Below are 16,307 nucleotides of genomic sequence, written 5' to 3' on the forward strand. Positions count from 1 at the left end.
GACAATGTTCTCCTAGCTGGGTACTTTAATATACCCCCCTGTCCACACCTGGATAAGCTAACACCTGATGTTACCACTGAATCTATCCTTTGATTTCTATGACCTATTTAGATGGAAACAACTGACGGAGCGGGGAATTACCTGCCACTAGGCCACTTATGCTACCTTTTCTCATAGAGACCTCTTGTATGCAAGCGTGGCAATGCTCCCGATCATACGAGAAGTGTATTTTCTTCCGTGGGGGGGGGGGTGGGCTCAGATCACGCACCTATGCTACTGCGTTTTGATGTGGGACTGAAATTGTGGAGACTATCTAGGTATTAAACCTCAGATGAAAGGGTTGAACCCCAAATGATTAGTGCCATCTTATTATTGTTCATGTAACCCTGGGACGACCTCCCCTGATGTAGTTTGGGATGCCTTCAAGGCCTTCACCAGGAGGCAATATAGGACTTATATCAGTGGGGCTAGAAAAGATTCCCAGGCTGCCCTGACTATGGTGGAAGCACAAGACTAAGAACTGTAGGATTGTTACACTGCCTCCTTGGATAGGATAGTTTACCAAGATATGCTTCTGGCCTACAGAGAGGTTTCTCTACTTAGAGTGGAGGCCTCCCTTAAAATCATTCTTCACCAATAAAAAAGGGTGTTTGATCAGGTGAACAAGATGGGTAAACAGCTTTGCTTTCAAGGGATCAAACTCCTTCTGCTCACATTGAGGGTATACGGGATGAGGGTCTCCTCCTCCCGCATTTATATGAGACACTTAAGGTAGCACTCACTAATAACCAGCTCCCCCGCTCTATGGCAGTTATAGTCGTGGTCCCCAAAGCAGGAAAGGATCCAGTGCTCTGCTTCTCTTGCCACCCAATCTCATTATTAAATGTTGACGCTAAAATTCTGATTAAGTCCTGGCCAATCGACTAAACTCTTGTCATTCTTACTATGGTCCATGGGTATCAGTCAGTATTTATGCTGGGAAAAAGGAACAAAACATTAACTTCAGATGACTCTATACGATTTTTTCTGGTTCTGGTGCGGGCTTTGGCTCAGGAGTGGTGGCTATGGCTATTCATGCTATGCATGAATCTATCCATTATGCATATAGGGCGTGGCGAGGAGAGAGGGGGCGGCGCCCGGGCACCCCTACTGGACAGGCCGCTTTATACAAAATAAACTGCATCCGTAAAAAAAAAAAAAAAAATCAGGAGATGTAATCACACCAATGGAGCAGCTTCCACACCACTAGTGCCAGTGACAATGGCAGATGATCCCTGGGTCCTTGATGTAACTTGGTCCAGTGATGGTTAGATGGATGCAGCAGGTAGCAGACCAAAGGTAGCGGTAAAGAGTTTTCAGAGCACACAGGAAGTTGGTGTGTGGTAATATTCTACTGTTTCCGGTATTGGAATGGATCGCTCAGCCTGCCTGTACACCCCAAAGTATATTCTATGAGGCATGGGCTGCAAATAGGTACTCTGATGGGCTGGTGACAGGTTCTTGGGTACTCTAAAGGGCGGTCGACAGGTACTCATATGGACTGTGATAGGTACTCAGATGAACTGTGAGTGACAGGCACTATGATGGGTGGTGACAGGTCCTCTTTATTGGGGGGGGGGGAGGGGGGGCAATCAGTGTGATTGGTGTGTACTGTAAGCGGCAATGAGATGTTACCACAATCTCCTCCACACACACGATTTGTGTGCGAGGAGAACCCGATAACATCTTGTTACCGCGGTTTGTTGACATTTAGTGATCGGTTGTGAAAGGATCACAGCCAATGACATGGGTAAACAGCTGGCCAATGGCTGTTTATCAGCATCAGCAACGAGAGCTGTGCTGCCTGGCCATCATTTGACAGCCGGTGGTCGGCAAGCAGTTAACCAGAAATGGATAGAAGTCACAAGACTACTATATACTGCTGATGAGAAAAGGTATTAAGCAGTTTCTATTTACTAAAATAACAGCATGTCATGTTCTTTGAACCGTGGGACACCAGGTAGCAGGAATACAGGGTCCTGGCTTTAGTAACACTTTAAAAACCATCAAATTAAGACTTTTTCTTAACTGACAAACATATGCATACATTTGAATCTTTGTACCAGCTTTATTTTGTGTTCTTCACAGGAAGATTTCAGTAGCAATTTCATCAGATTTCTTTCAAAACAAAACCCTATTAAATTTTTGGCTACAGTAATGAACACCAACCCATAAGTACAAAGCATTTTAATATGGTGCAAGTTGGTACAGATAACTTTAAAGGAGTCATAACAATAAATCATACAAGATCCTAAATAAAATTGTGAACATTGGTTTAACTTAAAGCACCACGCACAAGGGCAAAAATGCTGCATTTTAATAACTGTATTTTAGTTCAATACACGTAATGAAAATATCTGTATGTGAATAATTTTTTCTTTTATTTCATATGCCTTTACATTTACCCACAAACCAAGAAGTAAGGGAAAAACTACCAAAGATTCAACAGCCATTAGTCTATTCACATTGTTTAATTTTTTTTTTTTTTAAGATACCATAGCAACTGTTACAGCAACCAAGATAGTATTATAATTCATCTCCTGTGTCATGGTCACAGCTTAGTATAAAATAAAACTAAAAAGGAATCTATGGACTATAAAATTACATGTATTAACAATATACAGTTATCAAAGTTACATTTTTTTCCCCATTAGATAGCTGTTACAATGTTGGTGCTGTCAGGTAGTTGATGACGTTGGACTTCCGTTTGTGAAATAAACTCAAATATCCTTCAAATGAGTAACTATGAATAACACAATAGGCCCCAATGAACAGGTATAACAACTTTCATTAACACAACACGGAAATGAATGATTCATAGCTGGCCTTGGTATAGTAAGATACAAAACAAATACTTCTAAAAAAAAAACTAATAAAAAAACACGGGAGGTGTGGTACAAGTTTACAGGTACTGCAAAATACTGAATTGTTACAGATCATAGTTTAATTAAAATAAACATGCCTAGGCCTAAAACAGCTCACAAAAGTAAGGGAGGGCTAGCAACCACTGTGTTAAGCCAGGTATGCACCAGTAGATTTTTTCGAATTAACATTTGTAAAACAATTCTCAATACATTCAACAGCTTGACAAATGTTGCTTGAAATTTATTTAGTTTGCTTTTAGCATTTAGTTTTGGAGTGAATGGACTTTACAGAACAAAAAAAACAAAACACATACACAATTAGAAATTTGTTCGAGAAAGATTTTCCATCCTGCTCCTTAAAACATTTTTATTTGTCACTGTGATCAAAAACCAAATGATTTGACCACACCAACTACTAGAAAAATCTAACAAAACATACTTAAAAAAGGAAAACATTTTGAAAGGTAATCTACTAGTGTATACCAAACTTTAGACTTCAAACTAGTCTCTATGGAGTCCCTTGGCTCCTAGGCTGTACATTTTTGCCCAAGTTGAGATTAAGCCCTGTACCTTTAAGAACCACCTCTATTATTCAACGGTCAGATGTCAGAGCCTATACCACCTGCAAATATTGTGGTACTGACGGCTGAACGACAAGGGACATAAGCAAGGCTTCATTTCAACTTGGGCAAAAGGTAAAACTCCATTTAACTATCTGGGCCTCCAAAAGAATTAATTGATTAGCTACCACAACATGCCAGCACTAACCATAGATATGCTTTAGGCCAGAAAAAGTTCACTGTAAAGGAAACCTGTACCGAGAGTCCATACAAGCTGTTGAATTGGCTTTACTACTTTGTGTTACTTAGCTGGAACAAACATGCAGAACAGTTCTGACTTTGCTTGATGCATGCTTGTTCCAGGTTAGCATCTCAAAAATCCTAAATCCAGGAAACTGGCTTTCAGGAGATCATCAGCAAGAGCCTTCCTTCTCTCTCACACAGTTTTCCTTTAAGGGGGAAGCCCCAAAAAAGTTACAGCAGTTTGGCAACTAGTTACTACTACAGTACTTAAAGCCTTTATAAATCAAAAATCTGAAAGGAATTATTTACATTACAGGTGTAAGTTTCTTAGTGTTTCAAGTGTCACTTAGCATTCAAAAATGGGCTAGATTTTCTTTGTAGCTATGCTCCTTGAGAAAGCACATTAGTTAAGATGACATACCCCAAAAAAAATGACACACACTGACAAGTTTGTTAGGTTAACCTAAAGTCCAAATCCTTGCATGTTCACTATTACATATACAGTTTCATCCTATCATATGGAGATTATAATATTTTTTATATATATATATATATAATTTTATTTTTATTTTTAAAGTGTCAATCCATCAAAAATACTGTATTCTAGCAACTGTTTTTTGGTAATTCTATTTAGTAAGCGTATATTATATTATATGGTCACTGTCAATTTTGCTGGGCAGCATGCCAGTTTGGAGAAAAATTAAATAAAATTGGGGCATCTGAAGAAAAGGATTTGTATTTATATACTGAATACCAGCATTGTGGACATTAACCGTGTCATTATCAGTTACAAACTTTTTGGAGATGGTCATCTTTTAAGCAAAAAATAAAATAAATGAGTAATAGCGTGCAGCTAACCTCATTTACAAATGTAACACGCAAAATTCCATTTTCATGTATTGAAAGACACCAAATTACAGGCAAAAAAAAAATATAGATGACATCTGTGTTGGATCCTTTATTACTTTGATGAAGGTGGTGGGCCTTGTTCAAGGTTTGAAGTTGGTGGTGGAGCGTGCAGATTGGTTTCCTTGTAGACAAACCATGCATTGCCTGCCCACAAAATCAAATTCAGGAATCCAAAAGCCTAAAAATAAAATATTAAAAATTAAAAACCATACTGTTGGTCAACAAACATCTGAAAAACATTCCCATTTGCAGAGCAACTTAGAAGGGTCGCTGCCTTCTACTGCTCCTTTCTAAGAGCAAAGCCACTGTCTCACTTTTTTCCTAGATTAAAATTTGATGACTAGGAGTCCTACCAGTTAAATTACTATGAAGCAATGGTTTCCTACCTTATTGACGTAAAAACACTAAATGGTGAAGTTTAATTAAAGTGGTTGAACACCTTCGGTCAAGCGTCAAGAATTAGGCCCAGATATTCAGGCTCTGTGCTGGTTCCAACGTCGATTTCTTCACATTGAGAGCTCAGACTTTCCAGCATACGAATCGTGAGGGACACATTTGTCCGCAACTGATGCGCTGACCAGTCTCTTAGCAACAGGTTGTCTAGATACCCCAGCAACAATTTTGTGAAAGCCCAAGGAGCTGTGGCCAGCCCAAAAGGCAGAGCCACAAACAAAGCTCCAGTCCTCCACAAACCACAAGAATGTTTGATGTGCAGGAAAAAATATGTCGACTGATGCAAGAAAGTATTCCTGCTGAGCGGTACCACCACTGAATGAGCCAATTCCATATGAAAATTTGAGAAACCCAAGAAACTTGTTTAGACCTTTCAGGTCCCAGATAGGACATACATACCAGTTTTTGCTCATCTGCGCACAGTTCCAAAGAAGGGATCGAACAATCGGGGCGGCTGAATGTTGCTGCCCGATATAAACATTTTCCGAAAAATCAGTATCGGTCACAAACTAGACCAATATTGGTCTCCGCGGGCATCTTTTTGGGGCCCAGAAGCCTGCAGACCCAGTGCACAGGGGCATGCACACACAACGTCTTCGCGCCTCCACGCACTGGGCTTAACATTCTGAGTCTGACAAGCCTCCCTCACCAGGCCACTTGGACAGACACGCCAGCCGGCCAGCTACCCACAGCAAGGTGCCAGGTCACTGAGGCCAGCCAGCAGACACCCAACCACAGCAAGTTGACAGCCAGCAGCCATCTTTAATTTTTTTTGAAAAGTTTAAAAATGTACAAAATATCAGCACGTAATATCGGCAGGAGAGGTGGCCGAAATATCGGTATCATACTGGCACCGAAAAAACGATATCGGTCGATCCCTATTCCAAACCAAATCATCTTTCGGTCATAAAAGGAAAACAATTTTCACACCGCACTCTAGAAACAACTAATACAAACCATAATTATAACAGGATTAAACATGAACAAAACATTGTGAAAGAGAAGTGGTAAATTATAAGTCATATCTATAATGTCCATACACCGTTACCAGATGTCTCCAATCCAGACGTTCTCAACCTTTTTAACACAGAGGAACCCTTAAAAAAAGTTCTCTGGTCTCGAGGAGCCCCTGCTAAAATTTAGAAATCTCCAACTCATGATACATTGGTGTGATGGTCAGTAGGAAGAATGGTCCTTACACTTGTGATCATTGGGAAGAATTACCTCCTTACAGATAGCGAAAAAATAAAAAAATAAAAATCAATGGAGTCAGTGGGAACTTACCTGAGAGGCAGAAATTGCCCAATGCTGAAAGAACCCCTAGCAACGTCTGGAGGAACCCTGGTTGAGAATCACTGCTCCAATCAGTGAAAGTGAAACATTCCAAACAATATGATGTGAAACAAGATGCCTTCCTTCCACCATTCTCTAGGCAAACATCCTACTCACCAAACATGCATGCAGGGCTACCATCAGGGGGGGTACAGGCAGTACTCCTGTAAGGGGCCTGAGTGTCCCAAGGGGCCTGCCTGGCCGGCCCCCCTTCCCCCCTCCGATGCTCGCTACAGAGAGGGAGAAGGGAGGATACATATTCTGTTGCTGATATCATCAACAACCAGCACAGCCAGGGATGGGCGAGCAAGCCAGCTGGATGTCCACTGTGCAGCCCCAATGAGACCCTTCACCTGTCAGATCCGAGCTGTGATGTCGGGTATGGGCGTGACTACTACCCGTACCCACCCCCTTTGTCAAGCAACCAGTGTATAAGGGAAGAGGCATTCGTACATTGCTGGCTGGGGAAAGGTACCAAGGCAGGGTTTTTTCTGCTTTCAGTTTCTGCAGTAGTTGAAAGTGGTGGTAGAGCAGCTCTCCCAGGGCTCCTTCAACAGCCTCCCTGCTCTGCACAACTATCCTTATCTCGTCAGGGAGTTCAGAAGCTGAAAAGGAGTGTACAGAAATGTTCTTTTACAAAGGTAATCATGTGGAGGATGGTGGCACTTTGGGGGATGGGAAGATGAGGGCAGAGGAGAGGTGTGTGTATTGCAGAGGTTGTAGCAGGGGAGGAGAGGTGCAGTATTGGGATGTACATGGATGAATGAACTCGGTACCTAGTATTCTCTTGAACCCTGTACATAACATACACCATAACCCTCCTCCCCTGGACACAACGCACGCCAGAACTCCCCTCCCTGTACACAATGCAAGCCAGAACCCTCCTCCCTGTACATAATGCACGCCAGTACCCTCCTCCCTGTACACAACGCACGCCAGAACCCTCCTCCCTGTACACAACGCACGCCAGAACCCCCCTTCCTGTACTGCTATGCTATATGCTAAACTATAGGCAGGACTAATGGGCCTCATGTCATCCAATAGGCAGGGCTCTGAGAGGTCCCTTTTGTAATGCATGCTTCTCTATAGTCAAGGCTCAGATACACTCTATAATTCATGCCCCTTCCCCACTGTAATGCATATCATACTATAGGCAGTACTGTAATGGGTCCCCTTTGTAATGTATGCTAGGCTATAGGCAGGACTGTGACAGGTACACATTGCAATGCACGCTACACTGTAGGCAAGACTTTTACGTGGTCCCTTTGTAATATATGCTTCCCTATGAGCAAAACGTTGAGGGGGTCCCTTTGCAATGCATGCTACAATATAGGCAATACTTTGAGGGGGTCCCTTATATATGCTAGAGCATCATCCATTCCTCTCCACAATGTATCCACAATCATCCATCCCTGCAGTATCCACATTCACGCACAGCATCACCCATCCCTCCAGTCTCCACAACTTATCCACATCCACGCCCAGGACCATCCATCTGTCCATTCAGTGTCCACAATGTGGGCAGATTCGGTGGGACAGCCAGTAGGCAGGCCCTGGGGAATGTTGGTTTTCAGGCGCCAAGGGGGGCTAGGCCTAAAGTTTTGTAAGGGGCCCCAAAATTTCTAATGGCTGCCCTGCATACATGACACCCATCACAGGTAGTCATAATAAGCATGTAAAGCAGAGATGTATCCTCCAAGGGAAGAGAAAACGACCCATATAGATGCACACCCACTGGGCAAGGGTATGGTAAATCGCATATCGGGAAGAAAAGCTTCTCATAGTGCAGTTTGTAAATTTATTTGCATCGCAACTATAGGAGTAAACACTTACAATTTTGCCGATCAATGTGAGCTCATAAAACAAGCAGGGGTGCTGATCGCGCTGCAAAGGATGGCAGAAGTGGCGTCACATACTACCCAAATGACGCATTTCGTCAGCAAAGTCACAAGACCCGTCACTTCCTTTTTTTTACAACTTGAAAGGATATCCAATCCTTGTTAATGGTACATAGACCAAGATAAAAAACTACCATGACAATACCCAATGCTTTAACCACTGGGCACCTGCGCTATAGCCGAAAGACTGCTACAGCATGGCACTGAATTGCCAGGAGGGCTTCCCTGGACATCCTCCTGTTTACTTGTTCCCCCCCACAGGTGCACATCGGGGGAATATCTGTGTTGGCTGTGTCCCTTGGACACAGCCAATCACAGATCATGCCAAATGGGCAATCCCAGCAGCCATTTAGCACTCGGTCAGCGTGTCCAATGAGAGATCTCAAAACATGGACGCCCCTGATGATGCACTTTGAGTGACGAAACGTTGGACGGAGCTTGACGTGGGACTCGGACAGACTACACTGCAGCAATTGTTACGGAAGCGCTGGACACTTCAGCTGTTTGTTCGTTTAAATCAACTAAAATGTGAGTGGAACCTTTTTCATCAAAAAATTGGTTAATGTTTTTTAAGTTATCTGCGCAATGAGCGATGTGATTTCTTTTTACCCATATGACTGCTGAACTACATGGGAGGGTAAGGGTCTTTCGTGTTGGGTGATGGTGATGGGACCCTTACTATCCTTATATCTGCTGGATGAGGTGGAGGGAGATCAGCTGTTGATTCATTGAACTTTTTTTTACTTCTCTGGACTTTTATGCATTATTTACATATTTATGAGAGAGCACCGAAAGCTGAAAATTGGTCTAGGCAGGAGGGGGGTTTAAGTGCCCGGTAGGCAAGTGGTTAACTCATAAAATAGATTTTTTTTTTTTAAAGGATTAAAAATGTTAATTTTAATCAGGATTATATTTTGATAGTATAAAATTGTTTGAACTTTAAATTACTACACCATCTAGTGCATCTTTAATGGTAATAGGATTTTTAGCAATGAGTCTGGTCATTTTATGATGTTACCATTGTGCTGCTATACCAATGTGTTATTATACATAAAATATATTACGGAATTAAAGTTTTTCAATTTTTTACCTTATTTTGTATTACCTGGTTACTATGCATTAGCAATGGTCACAAACCTGTATTACTTGCCAGACATCATTATGTTGTGTAATCTCCCTGGCTGCATGATTCATATAAAGTCCCAACCTTTGCTCCTAATTATCTAATTGCCGGGGATGGAGGTACATTTTGATGTCCTCATATAAAGTCCCAAATTCCTTGTTCTCTCCTTTATATCCGTCCTACTGGGGATGGAATCACGTGCCAAACAAGGTCTATATATCCTATTGCAGGGGTTGACAAATTTGCTTGGAATCTAGGAGCCAGCTTAAAAAGTTAGGAGCCAGGTCCGTGACGACGATCCGGACCTGTCCCTGGCCTGACATGGAGACAAGTCAGGGGAAGATAGCAGCGCCGTCGTCGCCGCCCCCCCCCCCCCCCCCCCCCCCCCGTCTCCAAGTCATTGCCCATAGCTCTTAGAGGGACATTTTATTTATTTTTTTCAAATGACAATTTTTTTTTTCAATTGCATTTTAGTGTAAATATGAGATGTGAGGTCTCTCTGACCCCAGATCTCATATTTAAGAGGACCTGTCATGCTTTTTCTATTACAAGGGATTTTTACATTCCTTGTAATAAGAATAAAAGTGACACAACATTTTTTTTAAAAGAACAGTGGAAAAAAAAAAAAAGTTAAAATAAAGCAGAAAAAAATAATAATTTTTAAACGCGCCCTGTCCTGCCCGCATATAAAATCGGTGTTCGAACCACACATAGGAGGTAGCGCCGTGATCGGTAGAGCGAGAGCAATAATTCTACCCCAGACCTCCTCTGTAACTCAAAACGTGCAACCTGTAGAATTTTTTTAAACGTCGCCTATGCAGATTTTAAAGGGTAAAAGTTTGTCGCCATTCCATAAGCGGGTGCAATTTTGAAGCGTGACATGTTGGGTATCAATTTACTCGGCGTAACATTATCTTTCACAATATAAAAAATAATTGGGCTAACTTTACTGTTGTCTTATTTTTTTATTAACTAAATTATTTTTCCCAACAAAAGTGCACTTGTAAGTCCGCTGCACAAATACGGTGTGACAGACAGTATTGCAACAACCACCATTTTATTCTCTAGGGTGTTAGAATAAAAAATATATATAATGTTTAGGGGGTTCTAAATAAAGGGAAGAAGAGGCAGGTAATATAATACAGGCAGAGGAATCTTCATTAACATTGCTGGTTTGTCATACCAACGGCGACCACAAGATGCGCCAGATTCCATAAGGAATCATAGGACCGCAGAAGGCCTCAAAGCCGCGGCCTAAATTTTCGGGCGCCGGCGGAACGGCCCGACGCGATCACGCTGGGGGGGGGTCCACAGACACAGGATACCCCCAGCTGCCCCAGGCGCGAGGTCGCTATTTCTAGTCGCCAATGCGACCTGGTGACCGGGTTTTGTCAAGCCCTGTCCTATTGGATAGCATACAGTATATATCTAGTACTGTGGAGACACATATCAATGTGTCTCTCGAAACTATGATGTCATTTTTGTGTTACCATTATGTTATGCCAATTTGCTACTTTGTATTACGTTTTGGAATCTATGATTCCTTAGTTTTATTGTACTGCACGATTCATATTAAGTCCCAAACTATGCTTATAAAACTACTTAACTGAGTGTCCTCAGTTTTTGCCCTTTCTTGATTTCACAATAATGGTAATACACTAAAAAATTGTTACCATATTGGTACCAAGGAAAAAAATCATCACAATAATTGGAGATATAACAGTTCAAATCAATGTCCACATTAATACCTGCAGTATTGAGTGTATTTAACCACTTAAGGACCAAGTCTATTTTTTTACAAGTTAACAGTTTCAGCCCCGAAAGATTTTATCCCCTTCCTGACCAGAGGACTTTTTGCGATTCGGCACTGTGTCGCTTTAACTGACAATTGTGTGGTCATGCAACATTGCACCCAAACAAAATTGACGTCCTGTCTATTGGTGGTATTTGATCACCTCTGCGGTTTTTATTTTTTGTGTTATAAACAAAAAAAGCGACAATTTTGAAAAAAATATAAAAACAATATATTTTTTACTTTTTGCTATAAAAATATCCCCCAAAAATATATATACATTTTTTTCCCCTCAGTTTAGGCCGATATGTATCCTTCTACATATTTTTGGTAAAATCGCAATAAGCGTGTACTGGTATGCACAAAAGTTAGAGTCTACAAAATAGGGCAGTTTTATGGTATTTTTGTTATTAATTTTGTTTTACTAGTAATGGCGGCGATTTTTATCAGGACTGCGACAATATGGCGGACACGTTGGACAATTTTGACACATTTTTGGGACCATTAGCATTTTTACAGCGCAGTGCGAAATACATTGATTACTGTAAAAATGTCACTGGCAGTGAAGGGGTTAACCACTAGGGGCAATCAAGGCGACAATGTGTTCCCTATTGTGTGTTCTAACTGAAGGGGGGGTGGGACTGTGCAGGGGAGATGACAGATCGTTGTTCATACTCTGTATGAACAGACAAACTGTCTGTTCTCCCCTCAGAGGACTGGAAACAGTACTGGAGGACTGGAAAGAGAAAATTATATTTATTTATTTAAAAAAATTTCCCCCAGACACCCTAGAGAATAAAATGGAGATCATTGCAATACTTTGTCTCACCGCAGCAGTCTTACAAACAATTTTTGGAAAAAATATACTTTTTGAATTAACCACTTAAGGACTTGCCCCCTTAATGACCAGGCCATTTTTTTGCAAACCGGCATTGCGTCACTTTAACTGACAATTGCGTGGTCCTGCGATGCTGTACCTAAACAAAATTGACATTCCTCCTCCCCCCAAATAGAGCTTTCTTTTGGTGGTATTTGATCACCGCTAAGGTTTTAATTTTTTGCACTATAAAACAAACTGCAATTTTGTAAAAAAAAAAAAAATAGAAAGAAAAAAAAAAAAAAAAAAAAAAGTATTTTTTTACTTTCTTGCTATAATAATAAAAAAAAAAAAGTTAAAACAAAAACATATTCATCAAATATATTCAGAAAAATAAGGCATATATTTTAATTGGTTTTCGCAAAAGTTATCGCATCTACAAAACGACGGAATAGATTTTAGGGACTTATTTAAATTGTTTTTACTGGTAATGGCAGCGATCTGCGATTTTTAGGACTGCGACATTGCGGCGGATAAATCTGACCCCTAAATGACACTTTTTAGGGAGCAGTGACATTATTACATTGATCAATGCTAAGAAAGATGCACTGATCAATGTAAAAATTACACTGGCAGAGAAGGGGTTAACACTAGGGGGGGGGGGGGGATCACCGTGTTCCCTAGGTGTGTTCTAACTGTGGTGGGGGATGGGCTGCCTGAGACATAACAGATCACTGTTCCCGATCACTGGGAACAGTAGATCTCTGACATGCCCCCTGTCAGAATGGGGATCCGCCTTGTTTACAAAGCATTAGGCATTTGCAGACCGCGGGCGGACAGAGTCCGCCCGACCTGTGGGCATGCTCCTGCAGCGGATGCAAGAGCACACAGCCAGCGGTGCTTCCGCACGCAACCGCCGTACAATGACGCGATTCACGCAGGGGAGCCAACGTGCCGCGGTATAACTGCGGCGACTGGTCCTTAAAGTGGATGTAAACCCAAACTTTTTTTTTTTTTTTTTTTGTCATAATGTAGAGTATAAGATTTCCTATCATTTGAGCCCAGTTTTGCTACAGGGTAAATCCAGCTCTGAGCAATCCTCATTGTTCAGTGAGATAAATCTTGACAGACAGAAAAACTTTGTCAAATCCTCCCCCTCGCTGTGAGTGACAGGTGATTTACATATCTTGTGCACTAGCCTAAGAGACATGCATTATTATTTTTTTTTAATTCCCTCCCACGCCTTTCTTCTGCTGCTCTGCAACGATTGGCTGTTCCACACCTCAGCATGATTTGGCATGCTGAAGTCATGTGGGGACTTTTCTGGGTTTTGACTGAATGTTAGTGATCATAGCAGAAGATCAGTGTAAGAAATACACAGGAGAAAATGCATGTTGATAAGGGGAGTGTAGAGGTGGGCGGAGAGTCTACTGACATCACGACTCCACCCACTGAGCCATGGAAAACAGACCCACCCACAAAATCTGCAGTTTTTCGGGTCGCATAGCAGACAGAGGGGAGACATTTGCAGGAGGCATGTATATCCTTCTAGATAACAAATATTGCAGTAGTTTAGAAAGGATGAGAGTGGGTTTACATCCACTTTAAGTGGTTAAAATATAAGAAAACCTTATAGAAAGTTTTTTTTTCTTTATTGTGAAAGATAATGTTATGCTGAGTAAATGGATACCCAACATGTCGTGCTTCAAAAATTGCGCCCGCTCATAGAAAGGCGACAAACTTTGGCACTTAAAAATCTCCATAGGCGACGTTTAAAAATTTCTGAAGGTTACCAGTTTTGAGTTATAGAGGTGGTCTAGTGCTAGAATTATTGCTCTCACTCAACGATCCCTCATGTGTGGTTTGAGCACCGTTTACATATGTGGGCGTGACTTACGTATGCGTTTGCTTCAGCGAGCACAGAGGGAGGGGACACTTTACATTTTTTGTTTCTTATTTTACTTTATTTTTACACTGTTCCTTAAAACAAAAAAAAAATGTAAAACACCCCTTATAATTTATAAATATATATATATATATATATATATATATATATATATATATATATATATATAAAGTAAAACAGAACTTCTTTAATGTGAGATCTGGGGGTCAAAAAGACCTCAGATCTCACATTTACACTTAAAGGAATTAAAAAAATAAATTAAAAAAATTGTCCCTTTAAGGAGGTTGGGCGGAAGTGATGTTTGAGGTCACTCCTGTCATCTAATGGTAGAGTCAAGTGGGGGCCCATCATTCCCTTACTCGACTTTCAGCCCATCAGGGCAAAGGATCAGATCGTCTCCGTCACTACCGTCAGATCGGTAAAGCGCCAGAGACAACTCAGGACGCGGCGGGAGTTGGTGGGCACCTCTCCTGCTGCTGATAAAAGTGATGTCGCAGTGAAGACCACTTTTATCTTACAGCAGACCCCCCTGTCATAACGGTATTTAAAGTCAAAGTAGCAATGTAAATCTATGGTGACGGCCCATAAGTGGTTAATAAATTAGAAGCGCTGGACTAGACTTGTTAAGAAAGCTAAGAAAAAGGGGCGTATTAAAGTGGAAGTCCAGTCAAAAATGATATGCAAAATCTCTTTATCATCATTCATTTTCTGTATAGCTGATTGCCTTTGACTTTCTAAGCTTGGCAATCAGCTTCTTCCTGTTCTTCAGGGACAACCTTCCTCATTTCTGAATTCTGGGGGCCTCTCACTTCCTGGTAACGTTGTCCTTCTCTTCTACACGCTCCCACCAGGAGGGAGGAAATGTTCTGTTTGTTAGAAACAGTATTATATAAATTACAATGCAACATGCTGCAGATTTTCTACAGTGTACAACCACGTAGTTGTTTCTGCAAGGCAATGTGTGGCACACGCCCAGCTGAGGGAGCTACATGTAAGTAATGAGTTTAACGCTCCGTTTCCACTAGTGCGACTTTGGACACAGTCACATGACAAGTCACAGCCTATTGATTTCAATGGGAAACTTTCACATCTATGCGACTTTGAAAAGGTGCCTGCACTACTTTGATGCAACTTTAATCTGGAGTGTAAAGTTGGATTAAAGCTGCACTCAAAATCACACAACTTTGGATTAGTGGAAACGTAGCCCAAGGCTAGAGTGTGACTTTCATCCAACTTTATACTCTCTGGCTCAAAGTCACATCAAAGCATTGCGGGTACCTTTTCAAAGTTGCATAGATGGGAACGGGTGCCATTGAAATCAATGGGCTGTGACTTGTCAATTCATACTGGTGGTGCCTTAGGCTACGTTTCCCCTATTGCAACCACAAAGTTACACGATTTAGAGTGCAGCTTTGATCCATCTTTACATTCTGGATCAAAGTTGCATAAAAGCATTGCAGGTACCTTTTCAAAGTCAGGAACGGGTATCATTAAAATCAATGGGCTGTGACTTGTCAGGAGACTTTGGACACAGTTGCATGACAAGTCAAGTTACCCACTATTGCAACCACAAAGTTTCACGATTTAGAGTAAGGCACATTGCAGGTACCTTTTCAAAAGTTGCTGATTAGATTATCAAAGTCGCCTAGATGGGAACAGGTGCACCACCAGTGCCCACCTTCCCCCCCCCCCCCCCCTTTAATTTTCTCATGAATTAGGATGTACAATGACAGAACTTTGGGCGGGAACCCATGATCAGCACCTCCCCCATCATGTATACGCTGACTGACTACACAGGAACAGTGTTTCTCCCAAGAAGTGATCACTAGCTTTCAGGAACCACACCCACTGGCAGATTTTATTCTCAGAAGGAAGTAGAATCGAAGTCAAGTGATGGCACTGGATACTACAAAATAAAAAAAAGGTAGAAGAACTGGAATTTTTCTCATTTTGAGGCACAAGAGCCGGTTCACACAGGGGCGACTCAGATCCGACTTCAGGTTGCCCCTAGTCGCCTCAAGTCGGATAACATTTAAAAATCAATGTAAGTGAATGAGAGCCGTCTTAATGCATGCTACTGAAGTCGCTCCGACTTTAGAAGAGGTTCCTGTACTACTTCAATCCGACTTGTAGGCGACTGGTACCCATTGATTTCAATGGAGGTCGCCTCCAAGTCGGATCTCAGTCTATACGGAGGCGACTGACAGAATTATTAGCTCTGAAGGGGGAACTCCACGCCAAATTTATGAAAAAAAATTGGCGTGGGTTCCCCCTCCGAGAGCATACCAGGCCCTTAGGTCTTGTATGGATTCTAAGGGGAACCTCCTACGCCGAAAAAAAAACTGCGTGGGGGTCCCCCCCAGATCCATAC

At 41.7% G+C, this 16,307-nt stretch overlaps 1 protein-coding gene across 1 annotated transcript in view; it reads right to left on the bottom strand.

Moving 5' to 3' along the window:
• Positions 1–2,087: 2,087 nt before the first annotated feature.
• SYPL1 (synaptophysin like 1) overlaps positions 2,088–16,307 on the bottom strand; it is a gene marked incomplete in the record, with an annotated part of 82,905 nt that continues 68,685 nt past the window's right edge. Inside the window, 1 exon segment of the mRNA XM_077468337.1 lies at positions 2,088–4,793. Within this exon segment, the coding sequence (XP_077324463.1) occupies positions 4,668–4,793 (126 nt within the window).

This window comes from Lithobates pipiens, unplaced genomic scaffold, assembly GCF_037356315.1.
Source record: "Lithobates pipiens isolate NorthernLeopardFrog02 unplaced genomic scaffold, aLitPip1_a1.2 Scaffold_8, whole genome shotgun sequence".
Lineage (NCBI taxonomy): Eukaryota > Metazoa > Chordata > Amphibia > Anura > Ranidae > Lithobates > Lithobates pipiens.